Below are 20,169 nucleotides of genomic sequence, written 5' to 3' on the forward strand. Positions count from 1 at the left end.
TATTCTTTTTTTTTTCTTTTTTTTTATTCCTTTCTCTTTTTTTTCTTCTTTCTTTATTTTCATATCCAGGCATGCATTGTCTGATAATCTACTAAACATATGGATAAGAATTTAGTGTCCTAAGTCGTCGCTACTAACAAAAATTGGAGATATTTAAGCTAGTAATGCGCTGCAAATTAACTAAAATAAATGTTTAAGTTAAACAAAGTTTAGTTCAAAACTACTTCTATTCGAGGGACGAAGCGTCAATATTCATATCCATGTGGAATAATTAGAGTAAAATATATGGGGTTTTCTTTGTATGTAAATTATATATGGGTTTGCTCTTGCACACGACACTTGTTTCTCTTTTCTCTAATTTAACCCTGATTTATATTTAATTTAACACTGAAGATCCACTTAACAATTCATGAATGTCCATAGTTTTCTAAAAATGAAAACTTCTCAAATACGAAATTATTAGCTGAAGGGGTAAGTAACAAATAAATATATTTCAAAACATATCGCGTACAAGACAAAGACAGAGAGTGATACTACACAAAGAGGTGTAGGGGTTTTGCCACAAGCATTTTCAAAGACGGTTACAGTTACATTGAATATTAATAATTTTGAAATTGTGGTTCAGTTGACATAGTTCAATGATGCCCTCTAGTGTGGCTTCGGATAATCTTTTTCTGCAAGTTATAGCTTCGTGAATATTAATTCTATTGATTTCATTTTTATTCTATTGTGTTTAGAGTAAAATATATCCAAGAGACAATGCTTCACTTGCATAGATATTAATCAATCATGTTACAAGGCATAAGTACAAAATTTTGCATCTGAGACATAAGAACTTCAATAATATTTAAACTTCAGACCCACTAACTTTCTCTTTATTTCATTTGGTTCAGCGTAAAAAAGAAATACATAAAGAGCAGTACTTCTACTTGCTTGGTAAAAAATTTCAAAAATATTAAATTGTACTTTTAATACACACAACTTTAATAGTTTCTAATCTTATTGTATTATCAATTTAAGTTTCATCTCATTCAATTAAATGTAGATCTATAGATCAAACACAAAATACCTCACTTAACTAAATAGTAATGGTTTGGTTTTCCGCTTCACCTCAGAATATGTAAAATAACCATTACTCTCTTGATGTTCAAGCCTAATTTGTGAAAAATTCTTATGTGTATTCCTATATATCTAAAATCAGTTTACAAAATAACATATAAAAATTGGTCATTATATTGTAAATTCTTTTTTATGACTCAAATTCGCAGGTCAGTGTAACCGGTGGAGTTTTTTTAACATACCTTATTAATGCAACTTTGGCTAAATTGGGCAAACCCAGGTGAACTTTAGCATTCATATTAAGGGAACGGGAGAGTTATGGCCGTCAAGGCAAATTTTATAAATCATCTATTGATGCGCATTGTTTAATCCTTAGACATACGGCTGAGATAGCCTGATCGGTAGGGAGCTGGGCCTATGTCCAGGAGTTCGTGGGTTCGATCCCCGCCGGCTGAAGACTCCCCGTGTAGTAAATAGCGACTGATGCACGTTAAATCTGTCGAGTCTCGAAGTCCTCCATGTTCCTTGTCCTCAAAGTCCAGGAAGTTCCTTGTCTTCTGGATTGGTTTAAAATTACAAGGCTACGGAGTTGAACATTAGTAGTCGTAAACCCAAAAATTGGGTCGGCTGTTCAACGACGGACATAAATAAATAAATCCTTAGACATAAGTTCAATTTCAATGAACCCAAATTTCATTGATTCTTGTCACAAAATGTAATCTTGATGTTCGGGAACTTTATTTCATTCAATATGAAATACGATTCTCCTGTAAAGGACGTTAGTTACTCACCTCTCTTCCATTCTAGCTGCCCTCCGTCTCTTCTCTCTGCCACCGCAGTTTTTATGTTTTGTTTTTAAACTTTATATTTTTTTCTATTTTTTGTTGGCGGTTTTTTTTTCTTTCAAATCTGCTTAGTTCATCCCTCACGTGTTAGTTTATCCAAATAATGCTTAACTGATTTGGGCGCTTGAAACATATCGACGTTTCCCATCTTGATTTTTGAAACGAAACTAATGAACTTCTTCCTTTGAGAAGCATGCTTTTCTGCTGTAGTTTATTGTCATTATTCACTACATAATTCTTTAGTTATAATGGTTTTGCAAGCCGAGTTGAATAAATATTTTTTATAAACATATGTTGCTAAACAAAATGAACATGCGTTGTGTTAAAATTGCAAATAAATGGTAAAAAAAACTGTCTTGTTCAAAACGAGATTGAAATTTAGTTTAAAGTTTTATATGGATGTTTTGAATTACTGTCCAAACTATCTTTTAGACGTTTTAGATCGTCCAAAAGTTAGTATTTCAGAAAATAATAATGACTTGTTATTTTGCACACTATAAACGTTTAAAATACGCAGAACTATAAAAAATAAAATAACATTTGGGAGCTTTCCCCCAAAAATGTATGTATCATCTGCTATTTTTTTCTGAATAATTAAAGAAGATTTTCGTGAATAAAAATATTCATTGTCATTATTTTGAGAAATTTGTAACTATATTAATGAAGAAATAAAATAAATTATAAGGAATAAAGGTTCTCTTTCTACTACTGAAACATTTCGATTTGAGTTTCATAGAATTTCGATTGCAAGAAATTTATTAGTAATTTTTGTAAAGTAAGTTTGACGCATGTTATTTAAGTCAAAATATTATAAATGATACTATCCTAAAAAAAGCACTAAATTTGTGGAATTTTTTTTATCGATAAAAGTTGTTCCAAAAGTACTGTTATAAAATAAATCAGTTTAGTATCTAATTTCACTTTAGAAATTTTATGTCGCTCATCAGTTTTCAACAAAAAAAACGTGTTTAATTTTTTTACTGATATCTTTTGTCAAAACAAATCTAGTAGTGTTTTTTAAAATGTAAGTAGGTAGCATATTATTCGTTATTAAATGTTTAAGAACGTTTCTACTCTAAAAAACAGAAGGCAGGTGGAAATGTATCTTATCGAAAGAAATTATTCTAAAAGAAGTGCACTCAATCTTGCAAATTAAAACTGAATTCCTGTCTGAATTTTCGATGAGGGAGTTTCATTTTAAAAAAGAAAGCATTTAAATATATCTGATTTAATGATTTGATTGAAATATTTTGTCAAAAAAATTTTTAGTACTTTTTAAAATGTAAGCAGGATGAACTATACACCCATGCATTTTAATTAATGATATATTCAAAGAACAGAATCACTGAGAAATTGAATTCTAAAGTAAAAATTTCACTTGTAGAGTTAACACACACGCATCTTCGAGAATAATATGTAAATTACAGGAAACCATCATATGACGTCCACAGTACGTCACAATGACGAGAGTGTTAGAGAAGAGTGTATGAGCAAATGTAGCATAAAAGAAAAATTGTACACAAGTATTTTGTAAGCCGCTTAGTGCCATAACCAAATATTTATTGCACAGAGGACGTATATGAAGGATTTTTTAATTGATTGAATTATCTTCTGCCTGGAACATGGGCGTACTCATGTGGAAGTATCCAAGGAACTCAGAATTCCCCCCAAGATCAGCCCGATAATTCGGTACTCAGAATACCTAGGTATTGAACAGACTTTATTTTCATTGCATGGGTGCCATGCAACGTATTAACCATCATACCATCAACCATGTAATAGTAAGTTTTTGTAAAGGAGATCGTTTTTATAACTGTTCCAGGGATCAAAAATCGTAGTCTTTATTAATGGTATCATACGTGCACCATCTTTTTTGTTTTATTAAATTAAATGACTTTATGAATAAGTCACGTTTGTTTCGTTTCTGAACCTTTATTTGGCGAAGTTGGTATTATCCATAAGTTGAGGACATGAGTTTATTTGTTATAAGGCACAGAACTGGTGCAAATGTTCTTGTAAAGGTTATGAATGACATTATCCAAAATTATATTTGTTTGGTGAAATTGTTACTCGCCTTTTGCAATGGCGATTAAAATAATGCAATAAAATATGGAAATTAGAAACCTAGTTTACCGCAATCGTTTCGATGCAAAATATGACAGTTGATTTCATGTAGAATGTCAAATGCACATTTTATTTAGTAAAGAGCCAAAACATTAGATTTTCCCTAGCTACATCACCATGATTACAGTAGCAATCAAATTAATGATTGAGTAGCCTATTTATAAATAAAATCTTTACCTAAATTGTATTTTATATATGATAGTAATTATTATTATTATATTTTTGGAAAAATGTTATAAATACTCAATTTTAATCACCAATTTTAACATAAAGTATTTGATGCAGTAGTTTAGTTTAAAGCTACACACATTTTGTTTTCTAGAAATCGAGTTAAATGGAAGCATGTACTTGTTTTATGATAAATAAATGTTGTATTGAAAAAAAATATTTTATCTTTAAGTTATGATGTTGCCATAACAATTTGGAACAATTCGCTACCGTCATTCATAATCCTTGAATTCGCGTCGAATCCTTTTATCAGTCGTTATGTCGTGTATCTTTTCATTATCTGTCATTTATTTGATTATCTAACCCATATTTGATTACGGACAATCTGAAAAAATACAATAAAACAATGCAGTACAAGTTTACTTACCTCAAATACCTCATGTAGTATGGTAAAATGTTCTGACAGGTATTTTATATGTAGCACATGCGATATCATTTAAATATATTTTCGGTGCAGATTGCATATTTTTTTTCCTTTTTTAAATAAGAAGAATATAAATAAGAAGTACCGAAATATGTTTAGTTCCTCGCCGAGAGAGCAGTTTCATTCATCCAAATTTATCGGAATGTAAGTATGCTTAATTTTTTTTAAATTTAATTTCATACCTAATTATTGATTATATTTTCAAACATAATATTATTTTTAATTTCTTAGCTTAAAACGATTGATATTAAGTTATTTCTATATAATATACTGAAAAGCTTGAAAACGCAAATCTTGTTTTGAATCCTATATGTAATGTGAAAAAGGCCATCGTGTTATGGGCAACTAACACCAGCGTGCCTCGTCTTGAAGCCAACACGTGATGACAAAAACTTAGAAATAGGTTCAAAAGAAAAATCGTCACAGCTGCCAACGAATTTATTACATTTTTCCCAAAGCCGCTATCCAATTTCACTTTAGTTTCGTGGCTAAATGTGTCAATTAGATGATCAGTACGTCTAAAATGGAGATGAGCGATCAACCAAAACTTCGTTAACCTTGCGCATACAGCATTACTTTATTAAACTCCTTCACCATGAATGATAATGCGTACAGCCAAAAGAAAATATATCATCCTGAATAACTTTAGTTCTATTGGTTGTATTTTATTGCTCTAAAAAATAATTTTATGGCTTCAAAAGGTTAATCTTCGACTTGCCTGTCGAATTACGGCATCTGGCACAAAAAACACTTAAAAAAATATCCCTTTTTTAATGAATCTAGATTAATAACCATCAAAATATCTAGGAGGTAGTCACAATCAGAAAAATATTATTCCATTTGTTTATTCATGTGAGTAGTTGAAAGTTAGGTCACTTAATGCTAATTTCACTTTGTGCATTTTTCAAAACTTACTTCACCCAAATATAATTTTCTGGAAAAAAATTTCTAATTATTATTTATATTTAGCTATTATTTTATTTAATAATAGCTGAAATAGTTTTATTGTGCATTGCAAGGCATAAAAATTCTCACATCATTTTGAACTAGTAAATTTTAACCACATCAGGACCTATAGAATGAAGAAAAAGCCCTTTCCCAGATCGTATACTCCGAGTTCAGTCTGCGTACTAATCAGAGATGTTATACGAGAGTGCCGTACTAAGATCACGTCCGTATGATCTTGGGAATATAAGAAAGGCTAGTTTTTTATGTGAAAGATTGAGCCATAAAAGGAGAATCACATGATCACGTATAAGTGATCACGATCTTGTGGGGTAAAATGAGTTAGTAATAAAATTCATGAGTTCAAAATTTCAAAAATGTCGCATATAAAATTTTTTTCCCAAGAACTTTTTGACCGATTTCGTTCAAATTTTAATTTAACTTATAGCATCATTAAAACGAGAATCAGTTATAAGAGACAGTATGAACTTTGGGGAGAATTATTATGAGTCAACAAAAACTAAAACATTTGAAATATCGAAATTGGATTATTAATTTGAATATAATTTATGAATCAAATGATAAAGAAACTCACTCACTCCACAGTTGGCTTTCTTAAATATAAGTATTTGAGATCTAAAGAACGTTTCTACTCNGGGTTCGAATCCCAACGATTGCTGGTCGATACGAATTCCGTACTCGGCTCGCACCGACCACAGTGTGACGTAAAATGTCCTCGGTGGTAGACCGATCATGAATTAGAGTCCCCTTTCAGTCCCGGTCATGAATTAGAGTCCCCTTGCAGTCTCGCTCATGAATTAGACTCCCCTTGCAGCTTCGCTCATGAAAGGTTTCCTTGGCTTTCTTCTCCAGGTAACGCAAATGCGAGTTGGTTCCATCAAAAAAGTCCACAACGAAGGAAAATTTCTCCCTATACTTTATTTATGAGTTTTCTTGTCTCTTGAATCGGGTTCAAAATTACAAGGCTACGGAGTAAAACATTGGTAGTAGGAAATTGAAACTTGGGTTGGCTATTCAACAAAGATGATAAAACAGTAAAATAAAACCAAAATAAAAGGTCGCCGTAAGAACATGTATTTTTAGTTGTGTAATAAGGATATCTATATTTTAATTTTTAAATCTCTGCGAAAATCTATTAAACAATTTGGTCATGCATAATTTTTATTCGCTACAGTTCTGTTAAACCTATTTCGAATTAGCCTTTATATTCTTTCTGTAATATGCCTAAGTTTTGTATACCAACTAATGAACAAAATAATTTCTAATTATTATTTATATTTAGCTGTTATTTTACTTAATAATAGCTGGAATAGTTTTATTGTGCATTGCAAGGCATAAAAATTCTTGCATCATTTTGAACTAGTAAATTTTAACCACGTCAGAATCTACAGAATGAAAAAAAAGCGCTTCCCTGGATCGCAAACTCCGTGTTTATGCGTACTTATCAGAGATGTTATATGAGTGTGTCGCACTAAGATCACATCAGTATGATCTTGGGTATATAAGAAAGGTTAGTTTTATATGTGATAGATTGAGCCATAAAAAGAGAATCACTTGATCACGTATAAGTAATCACGGTCTTGCAGGGTAAAATGAGTTAGTAATAAAATTCATGAGCTCAAAATTTCAAAAATGTCGCATATAAAATGTTTTTCTCAAGAACTATTTGACCGACTTCGTTCAAATTTTAATTTAACTTATACCATTATTAAAACGAGAATCAGTTATAAGAGACAGTATGAACTTTGGGGAGAATTATTATGAGTCAACAAAAACTAAAATATAAAACAAAAACATTTGAAATATCGAAATTAGATTATTAATTTGAGTACAATTTATGAATCAATTGACAAACTAACACACTCCACCGTTAACTTTCTTAAATATAAGTATTAGAGTTCCATGTAAAACTTAAACATTCCACAGTAAGCTGTTTTTATTTATAAAGAAGTATGCAAATTTTTATTTTTTCCAGGAGCTCGATATGCGGGAATCGTCACATGAAATTAGAAAAAACATTATACTTTTTTCTAGTAGCATCTCTTTTGATGACTTTGACAATACCAGCTGTCTTTGGCCACAACTACCGAAAAAAAATAGGTAAGCTCTTAGTATTAAACAAAAAGTTCAATTTTACTTTTTTTTAACTATTTCAAAGCATTAAATTGTTGTATCTTATTAAAGATGTAGAAGAATACTGCTTTTTCAGTCATTTTGCACTGTTAACGTCAGTTTTGTTAATTTCTGAAATGTAGGCAATGGAATTTTTAAAAGAAATACTTTGAAACAAAGGATCGACACAGCAGAAATAAAGATTTTGATCCAACAAGCAGCGTATCGCAAAAATTGAAGAAATTTTAGAACCACCATCTATTGTATGTTTCATATCGTAGAGAAATTGAGAAAATGACAAATTTTGATATATAAACGTTAGATAAAATATTTAATAAGGAAAATATGCTACCCTTATTATTTGGCGTGAGTTATATTAAGGTAACGAAGGTGACCAGATGTTCTCAAATCTTGGGGACAGACCTCGACTTTCATTAATTGTCCTTAAAACTTACAAGCTCTTTGAGGGCAGAAATACATTTGAGGGCAGAACTAAGTTTTAATATATGTCTTCAAATAGTCTCAAATTTTTCCGAAAACACGTAATCTTTTTTATATGTAGCGAAATATTTCTAAAAAAATCAGAAATGCACAATGTTTTTTCTAAAAACAATATAGTTTAGTCTTGATGTGAATACAAACGAAAAGCAAAAATCCACCATGCTAAAACTAACAGATTTTGCTGTCGCAGGCTTTAAGACAAGGGGTACGATTGTTCTTATTTCCCTGTGGTGTCATCTATGGTCAAGAATTTGACTTCTACCACACTCATACGTCACACCCGTTTATAAGGCAGACAAATTCATTCATACATTCATTCATCCACTCATCGTAGTTTTGATCTGACCCAGACAACGATCAATCTCCAATTCAGTACCTCCAGCGGTATAATGTATTATGGGAATATGGAGAACTTTGTGATCCAACAGGTTTAAAGCGCACCTATCACCATTTACTACACTTACGGTCTTCTGCCAGCTGCATTCGAACTCCCGTTCTCACAAGCCAAGCAGGAGTACAGCGCCTTGCCAACCAGGGCTATCCGGGACGCAATATTCGCCTTAAAATAATTTCAGCAAAAAATAAACAAATTTTGCTTTAGTAGACTATTATATGATATTTAAAAACTACTCAATAATGAAATCAAGTTTGAGAAGATGTTTCTGCATCTAATATTAGTTATGAATTAAAAGTGGCAATATCAGTCTGGAACTAAATATGATAATCAGTCATAAAATGCTTCAAAATAATTTTTAGATACCAGACACTACAAAACATAAAAACATGCACTTGAATATTTTTTTTTATTTATAGAGAAAGAAACGAAATTTTCTAGACCATTAAATCAAGTAATAAGCAAATTTACACATTTTAGTTTGCTTAGCTTTTAAAATTCTGACATTTTCGCAAAAAACATAAACAAAAAAAGTAACAAGTTAGTTATTCTTGCTGGGCTAAAGAAGTTTTTAACAGCTATTTTATTTGTGACCTATAAAATTTAATGTGGATTATGGAGAATTGTGGTTCATAGAATTGTGTCTCTGCAAACACTGAGGGGTAATATCTCTCCCACTTTGATGGTGAACAACCCGAAACATTAAGAGAAGAAACAATTGAATTATTTTCGCTTCCGAAACCACTGGCGAGGTTTGAATATCATCTGTAGATTGTTTACATTAGAATGCATGTTAGCGCGAGTTAGAAGAAATCTTTGACGCAGCTATGCATCAATTAAAATAAAGGAATCGCGTTGTTTCAGGAATAGTGTGCTCGCCTGCCAAGAAGGTGACCAGGGTTCAAATCCCAACGATTGCTGGTCGATACGAATTCCGTACTCGGCTCGCACCGACCACAGTGTGACGTAAAATGTCCTCGGTGGTAGACCGATCATGAATTAGAGTCCCCTTGCAGTCCGGCTCACGAGAGGTTTTCTTGGCTTTCTTCTCCATGTAACGCAAATGCGAGTTAGTTCCATCAAAAAAGTCTTCAACGAAGGAAACTTTCTCCCTATACTTTATTTAGGAGTTTTCTTGTCTCTTGAATCGGGTTCAAAATTACAAGGCTACGGAGTAAAACATTGGTAGTAGGAAATTGAAACTTGGGTTGGCTATTCAACAAAGATGATAAAACAGTAAAATAAAACCAAAATAAAAGGTCGCCGTAAGAACATGTATTTTTAGTTGTGTAATAAGGATATCTATATTTTAATTTTTAAATCTCTGCGAAAATCTATTAAACAATTTGGTCATGCATAATTTTTATTCGCTACAGTTCTGTTAAACCTATTTCGAATTAGCCTTTATATTCTTTCTGTAATATGCCTAAGTTTTGTGTACCAACTAATTTTGTTTTAAGAATTAGTGTATCTATGCTTTCTAAACTATTGATTCTTACTTTCTGCAACGTAAAAATAACTTTATTTCATTCTTAAGTGTATCTTATCTTACTGTAATTATAAATTACAGTAAGATAAGATACACTTAATACTAGGCTACTGAATAGATAGCTGCTAGATATTGAATTGATAGCTACTGATAGGCGACTGAATACAAAAAAATGGTGACGGCTACTTTAAGCCAAGTAACGTAAAAAAGAACATTCTTGGTGTTGTGGAACACTTGGTTGAGCACCACTTTGGTGTAATGTAGTTGTTACCATTTTTAAGTACACTAAAATGTTTTGCACAGTACTTACCTCAAAACCACTCTTGGGAACTAAAGGAAAAAATCATGCGAATCGAAGTGGAAACACATTTCATTATTTTGTGACCATACAGAACTAAATCGATAGTTTTATTTTTAACAAATTTAAAATTTAAGTAAGAGCAAAAAAAATCACTTTTTTTAAAAAAAAGACAAGGTTATTTTATGTTATTGAATTATATTTTTTAGTTCTCAAAATAATTAAATTCCTTTAGATTAGAATTTGCTATTAATTTTATGTTTTATACGATCTAAGTTATTTGTCAGTAATTTGGTCTAGTTGATTAAACTTTAAAAACAATAAATAAACGAAAGAATTTTTATTCTGATATACTATATAATTTTAATTGTGCAAAAAGTTCTTAAACAAAACTCCATTTCGCTTTAGGGAACTCATACGGTACAATACAGTACATTTTTGTAAACCTATTCATATTAGAATTGATAAAATGCCTAATGATTTCTTACAGATACAATACAAACCAGGTTTGTACCCTTAAATTCTCCAAGATTTGAGCAGGAGGCAAATGAAGAAGCTATATGTACAACACCCGGTTGTGTGAGAACAGGTAATGAAAGTTTCAGTATTGCACTTAAACTACACTTAAGACTACTCAGTCGGTCAAGATGTTTTGATACTTGACGAAAAGGTTAATTTATTTCGATTAAATCTATTTTATCTACAATCATTTTAATTTAATCACTTAAAAAAAGAATGTTGTTTATTTTTCGTAATTTTTTTTGCTGTTGTTTCTTCCGGAATAACTTATCACATCTTTGACTTAAATCATAGAATTTTGAATTTGATTTGAAATTTTAAGACTACCCTTTAATTTTTCGTCTTTTATTTTCAAAATTTTATATGCGTATAATATATGATCCATTTGAGGGCAGAGAGAGCAATTTCGGGTTCTATAGTAATTTTACGGAAATCTAATTCGCGTGTTGAGGATGAAACACGTGTTTTTAATATTACTTAATTTTACGTCAACTCAAAGAAAAAATCGTATTTATTCTTCTTTCTTGATACTTGCTGCCTCGCGACTCAAATGTATGACCTTTGAATCTGGGAGCTAGGTCTTCCCTACATGTACCATATGCATGATCAATCCTGCTCCTCTCATTAATATTCTTGCTTCTATGAATCTAGAATTTAAGAACTTAACCCTGCAACCACCTTTGATGTTAGATTCTGCTAAGGTTCACGGACTCATGAATTTGATCTAGCTGGTGTTGGATCTCGAAGGATTGGCAACAACAACAGCAACTTGATGCGTGTCATACTTTCAACTATCGTAGTTGCTTCAGAAACTGAAGATGCTAAAACATTTGAGGTCTTATAAATCCTAGAACAAATCTGTGGTTTATGTAATTTGCAACTTGAAAAAGCTACTAAAACGAAGATGATTGTTCAAAAAGCTTATAACATGCATTTGATTATGACTTCATGAAATAAATTTTTACATGCGTGTTAAAATTTTAACACTGATTTTTTTTACAGCTGAAGAAATCATACAAATCTTAGACGAGAAAGTTAATCCCTGTGATAATTTCTACAAATTTGCATGCGGTGGTTGGATAAACAAACATTCTATTCCCGATGATAAAGCCATGCTGTCAGTGTTTCAACAAGTCGAAGATGTATTAAATCTCCAGCTTAAAGGTTTGTTTTGGGTCGCTTTTCTTAAGTACTTTTAATAATTATTTATGATTCATTGTACATAGTGAAGTCTACAGGCACTCAAGAATCAGGCAGGGTAAAGACTTAAACTCTTTATTACATTTTACTAATGTTGAAGTTTGTCTGTGTATTCCGAAATTTTATAGTAAGGATTATCTAAAAGTGTCTCAAGGTTATCTCTTAATTACACGATTAAGAGGGGAAAATCAATACTATTAAATGGTTCTCCTTATTGAGGTTCATTCTCCATTTGATGGTTCTCTTCCTTTCTTTCTGAAGAGAAAAACTTCTAAGATAAGTATTTTTAGGAAATTCAAAGCGTTAATTCTTTCTTACAGAAAATTAAAACCTTAATTATTAGAAGAAGGAATATAACTTTCAAAGCAAGCTAATTTTAAATCAAAATTCTTTTCTAACTCCCAATATTTTAACGTTGAGTCAATAAATTTTTATTTGCTATACTCGAAAAAGGCGACATATTGAGCTAATTTAGCGAGAAACGGATTTGATGCTATATAGTTATTATCACTATACAAACCACATATTAAATTTATTTAGGCGAGCTTGTTTTGGAAAAAAAAACACTATGATTTCCAATTAAGACATAAGACATTTGACGCAGAAAATCCTCAGCGGTTTTGTCGTATGATTAAGCGGCATGTAAAAGATCCCTGGGGTGCCTTATTGGCTCTTGACATTTCCGGCAAAATTAAATTCCTAGTGCTCTTTAGCATTCAAATAGAGTCTCAGTGCTGCCATCTAGTGCGGCAGAAACTAGACTACAGAACAAATTAACATGGCCAACGGTATCTCACCCATTGTAGTGTTCCTGAAAGAGTGGATACCACTTCTGGAGAACACACTAGGTCTGCTCATCGGGAAGATTGATTGTGTAGCTCATTGGAAATAAAAAAATTAAAAAAACATTTGATGTAATCCATCTCTATTTCAGGAAACTCCCAAAGTATCTATCTGGAAATATTCCTAAGGAACATTTTGATGTAAAAATATCTTGTTTTTGAAAACTATGGCTTATCATTATCTCTATCTCCAAGTCTTTTAAATATATTCGAAATTTATCTCATGATTTCAATCTAAATTCTCAGTATCCTTTATAACGAATTGTTTATTAATTGTTCTACAAAATTGTTCATTGAAAAGTGAATGAGCATCACCCATCACAAATAAGTATTTTAATTGTATTTTATTTAGAAATATTACATTCGAATAAAATAAAATAAAATATAATGAATGTAAAAAAAATCTAAATAAAATAAAAATTGAAAATGAAATAAATAATTGAAATGAAATAATTAATTTAAAATGAAATGAATAATTTAAAATGAAAATAAAATATATGAAATGAAAATTTACTTTTACAAGTTAGATATTTGATATGTTTGTAAATTAAAGCATTGTTTTATGTTATGTACTTTGAAATCATTTCAGTATGAATTTTTATACAATTATTTTATTTCATATAATTTTCAGGTTTGCTACAAAAACCATCAGATGAATCTGAGCCAAAATCGATAAAAATGGTGAAAGATATGTACAATTCATGCCTGGATTTAGGTACGTTCATATGAATTATTTTGCAGATAAAGTAACATTATGATCCCATTTTTAAAAACTGTCTTTTAAAATATTTTAATTTCTTTTTACCTAATAATTATTATTGGATGGTTTCCTGATAAACATAAGAACTTTTCATGTAATAACTTTCAATTCAATAATTTTCAAAATATTATTAAAAATATTATTCAAAATAGCATTTAAAGTTCATAAAATGTTAACAAAAATTTAAAATATGCCTTTTATATCTTTCTCATTCTATTTTATAAAAATGCAGTGCAAATTTCTGAGATATTTAAATTTTAATTCGTCAAAAATTTAAATTTTCTAATTTTATCTGTGTGCTTCGTGAGCTTGTTTTATAACCGGCGTTAAACATCCAACCCAACTCTTAGTTTATGACTATCAATAACAAGCTTAAGCCCGTCCCGCCCCCGTAAGGGGGCATCCGGGGGCACTCCGAAAGTTCGAAGTGAGCGTAACAGTTCAATTACATGAGCAAACATATTCAAAATTTTCAAATTAGAGTTTTAACAAATAGGTGGAATATTAAATATGAAATCCAGAAAACGGTGCTACTTAGAAATAAACTAAGGAAACAAACATTACAAAGAAAATAAACAGTAACAATCAGAAGAGATATTGATGTCGCATCTTCAGTAGGGGTGCAAAGTTAATAAAAGGAAACAATTTCACATGGAAAATAAAGGATGTTTGTAACTCAGAATATAATTATGGCTGGCACAACAGTACTAAAGTTATCAAATTCCAGTAATTATTATTTTTTTTTTTTTTTAAACAGAAAGGACATATATATACCATATATAAAAACTCTAGGAACACAAGTGATTAAAATTTTCAAAATGAGGAATCACATAAGGGCAGAGATTGACAAAGCATGAGACTAAAGCTCCAAAAAAAAAACATTTTAAGAGAAAATTCAAGTAATAATCAAACCATAACAGGTAAGTTAATAAGCCGTGATTTAGGTGTATTTTTCCTAACAAGAGGCAGCAAAAGGCCATCAGGATTCAGGGAGGTGCCTTGTTACTAAACAATTTTCTTATTATTTCCTCAATTCCCTTTTTTATTTTAGGGTTTGACCAATGCTGCTTTATAAACTCGTAGGTGGTTTTTGAATGAAAAAATTTCTCTCTAATGTGCTTAAAATTTGTACACTGGATTAAAATATGTTCCCAATCCTCAACAAGCTGACAGGTACTGCACAGCTGAGCTCCCCCAAAAAACCTGGCTTGATGTTGTCCATGACAGCCGTGATTAGTTAGGAATTGATTTAAAAAGAAATTCCCCATGATTTTCCTCGTTTGAACTTTCGGGAGGAGCTCGAATGTGTGCCTTCCCTTTGTGAAGCTGTCACTCCATCTCTCCTGCCATTCAATCAATTTTTCGCGTTCCAAAGTTTTTCTTGCAGTCCGCCTGCTAGGATCTTCAAACAGGTCGACCGTTGATCTCTCACAGGCTAATTTGGCTAACCTATCAGCTTCTTCGTTGCCCTTATGGCCTGCATGTGCTTTTATCCAATGTAAAGCGATATTGTTTGTGAATTCTTGTTTTATTAAGTGGACTAAATACTCTTTAGAGTTGCTGCTTTCCAAAGCTTGCAGGCTAGACAGGGAATCCGTATAAATTGAGATATTGTCTGTAATTCTTTGTTCTTTAAGCCAACGAATCGACTGGAGAATGGCCCATAATTCAGCCTTAAACACGGAAACGTGATCAGAGATGCGAAAGGTTTTTCTTTCAACAGGTTCTCCCTCCAGATAGGCCACGAAAGCGCATCCTGTCTTAAACTCATTGTTAACTAATATTTTTGATCCATCTGTAAATAATTCTAGTCCTTTATAAGTAGGTAAATGCAGTTGATATTTAAGTAAAATTTCTTCAGCCGGATGATAAATATAAGGTGTAGGTATTGGTTTATAGATTATATGTTCTTCTTCATGTTGAAAAATATTATTAAGTTGAGCTTCTATGTTTACTGCCATATCTAGAGGAATTGTTCCAGCAAGTACTTGGAGAGAGTCAGTAGATGCAGTCTTGTATGCCTTAGTGATAGATAGTAAAGAAGTTCTTTCCATTTTTTTCAATCTATTAATGATTCTTACCTGTTGGGAAAACCAAATTTCTGCTCCATATAAGATAAGTTTCTGAGTGCTGTTTAGGTAGATGAATTTCCGAACATCAGGGCCAATCCCCCAGTCGACCCCAGAGATTCTATTTAGTTTAGCTTGAAATTTAGTAACTTTGCTATAGATAAAGTCAAGGTGAGGCAACCAGGAAAGCTGATAATGCAATCTAAATCCCAAATAATCTATGGTTTCCCTCGTTGCAATGTTAGCCCCACAGAGTTTTATAGTTGGTCGTCTTGAGACCCGATTGGCTTTGGGTTTATGACTATCAATGTTCAACTCCGTAGTCTTGTAATTTTGAGCTCGATTCAGTGGACAAAAGAACTCTTCGATGAAGTATTGGGACAAACTAGCCCTCGTGGAGGACTTTTTTGTGTAACTTACCCCCATTTGTGTTGCATGAAGAGAAAAACTACCAAAATCTCTCATGGTTAGTCAGACGGCAAAAGGATTCTAACCCATGATTAAAGATTCTAACCTATGACTGTCTACCGCCGAGGATGTTTTTATATCAGCACTGTGGTCGGTGCGAGTTGAGAATAGAATTCGTATCAACTAACCACCGGTTGGATTCGAGCCTTTGCACCTTTTGGGAGACGAACTTCCCTAAACCATTGCGGAGCGCAAAATTCATAGCTGATATGCTTTCTTCATTTACATATCAGATTGGCGAATTTAGTCTATTTATTAAGACAGAGACTATTTCGGACAATGAACACAAAATCAAAAATGAGAACACGTTTGTCAGTTCCTGCATTTGAATATTATTCAGATAATTACGACTACAACAACTTCACGTGATGGAATGATAGCGTTGTTTGTTTACCCTTTGTCGCAGAATTTTTATTAAACAAACTTTTTTTTATTATTGTCCAAATAAGTAAAATTATTAGATTTAGCTTTTTAATAATTTATGGTTATGAAATACAGCACTATACACGAGTGTCTACTGCGTTAAAGGTAAAATCTACCAAACACAGCTCACTTTCAAGCACTAATTTTTCAAATTATTGTTTGGAAGTGAGCTATGTTATTTAGATCTAAGAAGAACAGATATTTATTATTGAAATTTCCTTAATTTGCAAAATCAATTATTGTTAAATTTTTGAATGGAAAAAGAAATTCGTGCTACTTTTTTTGGATTTCATATTTCAGTACAAATTTAATTCCGATTATCTAACAGATTTTTTATTAACAATTAGACTGTTTTATATAATAAAAAATTAAAAATTATAATATTTGATTGTAATAAGTTCTAGAAAAAAATTTAGAAATAGGTCACCAGTATCCCATCTGCTTCAAAGAATTAAGCAAAAACAAACTCAAACTACACATTAAGTTTGCAATAAAAACCATCCCTTTTGTAACGATGTTTTTTTTTTTTTGCTCTACATTTTACTGTACGTTTAATACCATCGGATTTCATCTATCTCAGACAATAATAAAGAGCAACCGACTGAGAGCTCATCTCGCGATAGTCAGACAGTACTTTTATTTCCATTCAAATTTGTATAAAATACGAACACGCAAGAACTTAAAAAAATTAGTAATTTGCACTAAAATGTTTCTATTCCGCTAATAAGTTTCTCGGAGTAAATTTTATTATTTAGCAGATGCGTGGCCCATCGGATTTTTTGAATTTATAGCTATAGCATTCTCGCCCAATAGGTAGAATATTAAGAGCATAAATTGAAATCATATCTACCCATTTCTTAACCCGTAGTTGGCAGAAAATCAATATTTCCCATAGTTTGGAAAAAATTAAAAAATTTAGTTGTAGCTTTATTTTATATAAAGGGGAGAAGGCACTTATGAGCCTGATAAATTTCATCTTTATATATTAATTGGATATAAACATGTAGTTCATTTAAAGCAGTGAACCCCAACTCCTGAGATATGGACTGGTCCCGGTCCATAAATGAAATGGTACCAGATCACCATACGATCATTAAATTATTTTCATTTTATTTTCTGTGTCTATTTCTCTCGGGTTCGTGCAACTTTCTATAGACGAGAGGTTAACAGGGAGTCTAGAGACATCACCTAAAGTCAATCCAGTAACGAGAATGTAACAGTATTTTGTTTCGAATACATGTTCAAATGCAATTACATTAAAATTATTAAATAAAAACTATCTTAAATGTAAACAATCAACATCCGCCCCTCTCTCAGAGAGAAATTATCAAGTGTTGATCCGCCATCGGCGATAAAAACTGTTGTAGTGCATTGATTTAAAGCAATAAGTCACCATTTTATTGAATGTTGCAGTCTAAGCATTGTAAGCACACTGCTTTTATCACCTGAATCTAAAAAAATTTAAAAATAAAATAGTAGGCTTACAGCTAAAATTAATTTACCTTTATTGCTTGAATTTTCGGATGAGTATTTAACTGAAAGTTAGAGATTTTAGTAATCATAATCACTTTGCTAAATTACTTGATTAATAGATTTGAGCGCGATAGAATTTTTCACCATGTGATGGAGCTCCTCTAAACTTAAAAGCCAGCACACCTTTGAATAACCAGAAATACTAAGTAAACGCAAAAGGACATATCAAGTTTTACCTGTTTTTAAATCAGGAAATTTTTTATCAATTTTAATTTAATTTTCAATAAAAGCTGTAATTTAGAAAATATTTATTCATTTGTTCAAGAGATGGAGCACTTTGAGGACGAATTCAAATCATAAGGTATCATGAATCAGAATTTTTTTTTTTAAAAGAAATATTTTCCTTATTTCTGCAGAAAATTTTGGATTTAGTTTGATGAGTCATAGAAATGTATGGATACTTTTAAGACACTGTACAAATTAGGCAACATGAATTTTAAAAATAAAAGATATGGATTTTTCAAAAATTTTTACCAAAGGAAGTTTTTAAAAGCGTTCTAGATTTTTCCTATAAATGCTAAAAAAATGCATACATATTCTTAATACACTGTTTAATTTACCATACATTCATTTTAAATGTGAAAAAAAAATCCAAAAATCATTCAAAAGGGCATTTTTTTAAAAAAAAATTGCGAAAAACTTTTAATAAAAAATACAAATTAATAAAATCGATAGATATAAAATAAAAATATTAATTTTTTAATAAAAAATAACTTTTAAAAAATCCATGATTTGTGAAAGATTATGTGTTTATTTGTAACTTACCCATTTCATTTTTAATAAATTATATAAAGTAAAAAATTACTTTACTTTATCTTTACAGATATCCTTGAGAAATCTGGCAGCAAACCTTTACAGGAAGTACTACAAAAATTGGGTGGGTGGCCAGTGGTGGAGGGGGACAAGTGGGATGGATCAAATTTCGATTGGATGGATACTCTATTTGCATTCCGGAAACATGGTTACGATTTTAGCATTCTCATAGAATTGTCAGTTACAATAGACCTTAAGAACAACGCAGTACACACAATATATGTAATTATTTTACCTCATTATTTCGTTCTTCTTATGAAATTAAGCACAAAAACAACAAATAAATTATGCGTTTATATAATACTATACAAAATCTCTGAGTTCCAAAACTTAAAAGTTTCCTTATGTTAATTTCCGTTAATGGACATTTAGACCTCTTTTTTAAAAAAAATGGTAGAATTATAGCATTCATAAAGATTTTGACTACCTGGAAACAGCAGTTGCATAGTTAAAATATTTAAGATATGAAAAATTCTCTAACATTTTACCATTTTTTTGAAAATTTAAGGGAAATAAAAGATTTTTTCCATAAAGGTCGTTTAATAAAGATTAATTAAAATTCGTTTTATACTATAAGCAAGTGTATCGAAATACAAGTGAAATAGGTATTTTTATTCACTACTTAACACGGTCGATTTTGATATACAAATGAAAGAAACATTTTTTTATACGTTACAAAATATTAACACCAGAAGTAATTCCCAAAATTGTTTGAGTGTTTCTACTGAAATACACACAAAAAAAATGAAGCAAAACTATTTATTTTTAAAAATAACTTTTTGGTTTATTACATAATCTTTTCATATTTTTATACAATATATTCTGTTAATCGACTATATAGCGTAAATTTTGTTGAGTTATTGGGTTAATTCCAGACAGCCATCACATTTTCTGCCTTTAAAATCTCTCTCTAGAGCTTTCAGAAACAGATTATATATTGGCCATATAAACACAACACATCGACGACTTTTACTAAATGAAGCAGACCCTATTTGCTATAGTTGCCATAGAAAACCATTAACCAGTCAAGTGTAAATTGAATTAACCAGTGTTCTAATTTAAAAATTAAGAGACGACAATATTTTAATACGGATATATATAT

At 31.0% G+C, this 20,169-nt stretch overlaps 1 protein-coding gene across 1 annotated transcript in view; it reads left to right on the plus strand.

Moving 5' to 3' along the window:
- Window positions 1-4,567: 4,567 nt before the first annotated feature.
- LOC122270586 (neprilysin-2-like) overlaps window positions 4,568-20,169 on the plus strand; it is a gene marked incomplete in the record, with an annotated part of 41,280 nt that continues 25,678 nt past the window's right edge. The window contains 6 exon segments of the mRNA XM_071181722.1: window positions 4,568-4,824; window positions 7,622-7,746; window positions 10,931-11,029; window positions 11,962-12,123; window positions 13,633-13,716; window positions 19,078-19,289. Of these exon segments, the coding sequence (XP_071037823.1) occupies window positions 4,772-4,824; window positions 7,622-7,746; window positions 10,931-11,029; window positions 11,962-12,123; window positions 13,633-13,716; window positions 19,078-19,289 (735 nt within the window).

The sequence above is a fragment of the Parasteatoda tepidariorum genome, chromosome 1 (genome assembly GCF_043381705.1).
Source record: "Parasteatoda tepidariorum isolate YZ-2023 chromosome 1, CAS_Ptep_4.0, whole genome shotgun sequence".
Lineage (NCBI taxonomy): Eukaryota > Metazoa > Arthropoda > Arachnida > Araneae > Theridiidae > Parasteatoda > Parasteatoda tepidariorum.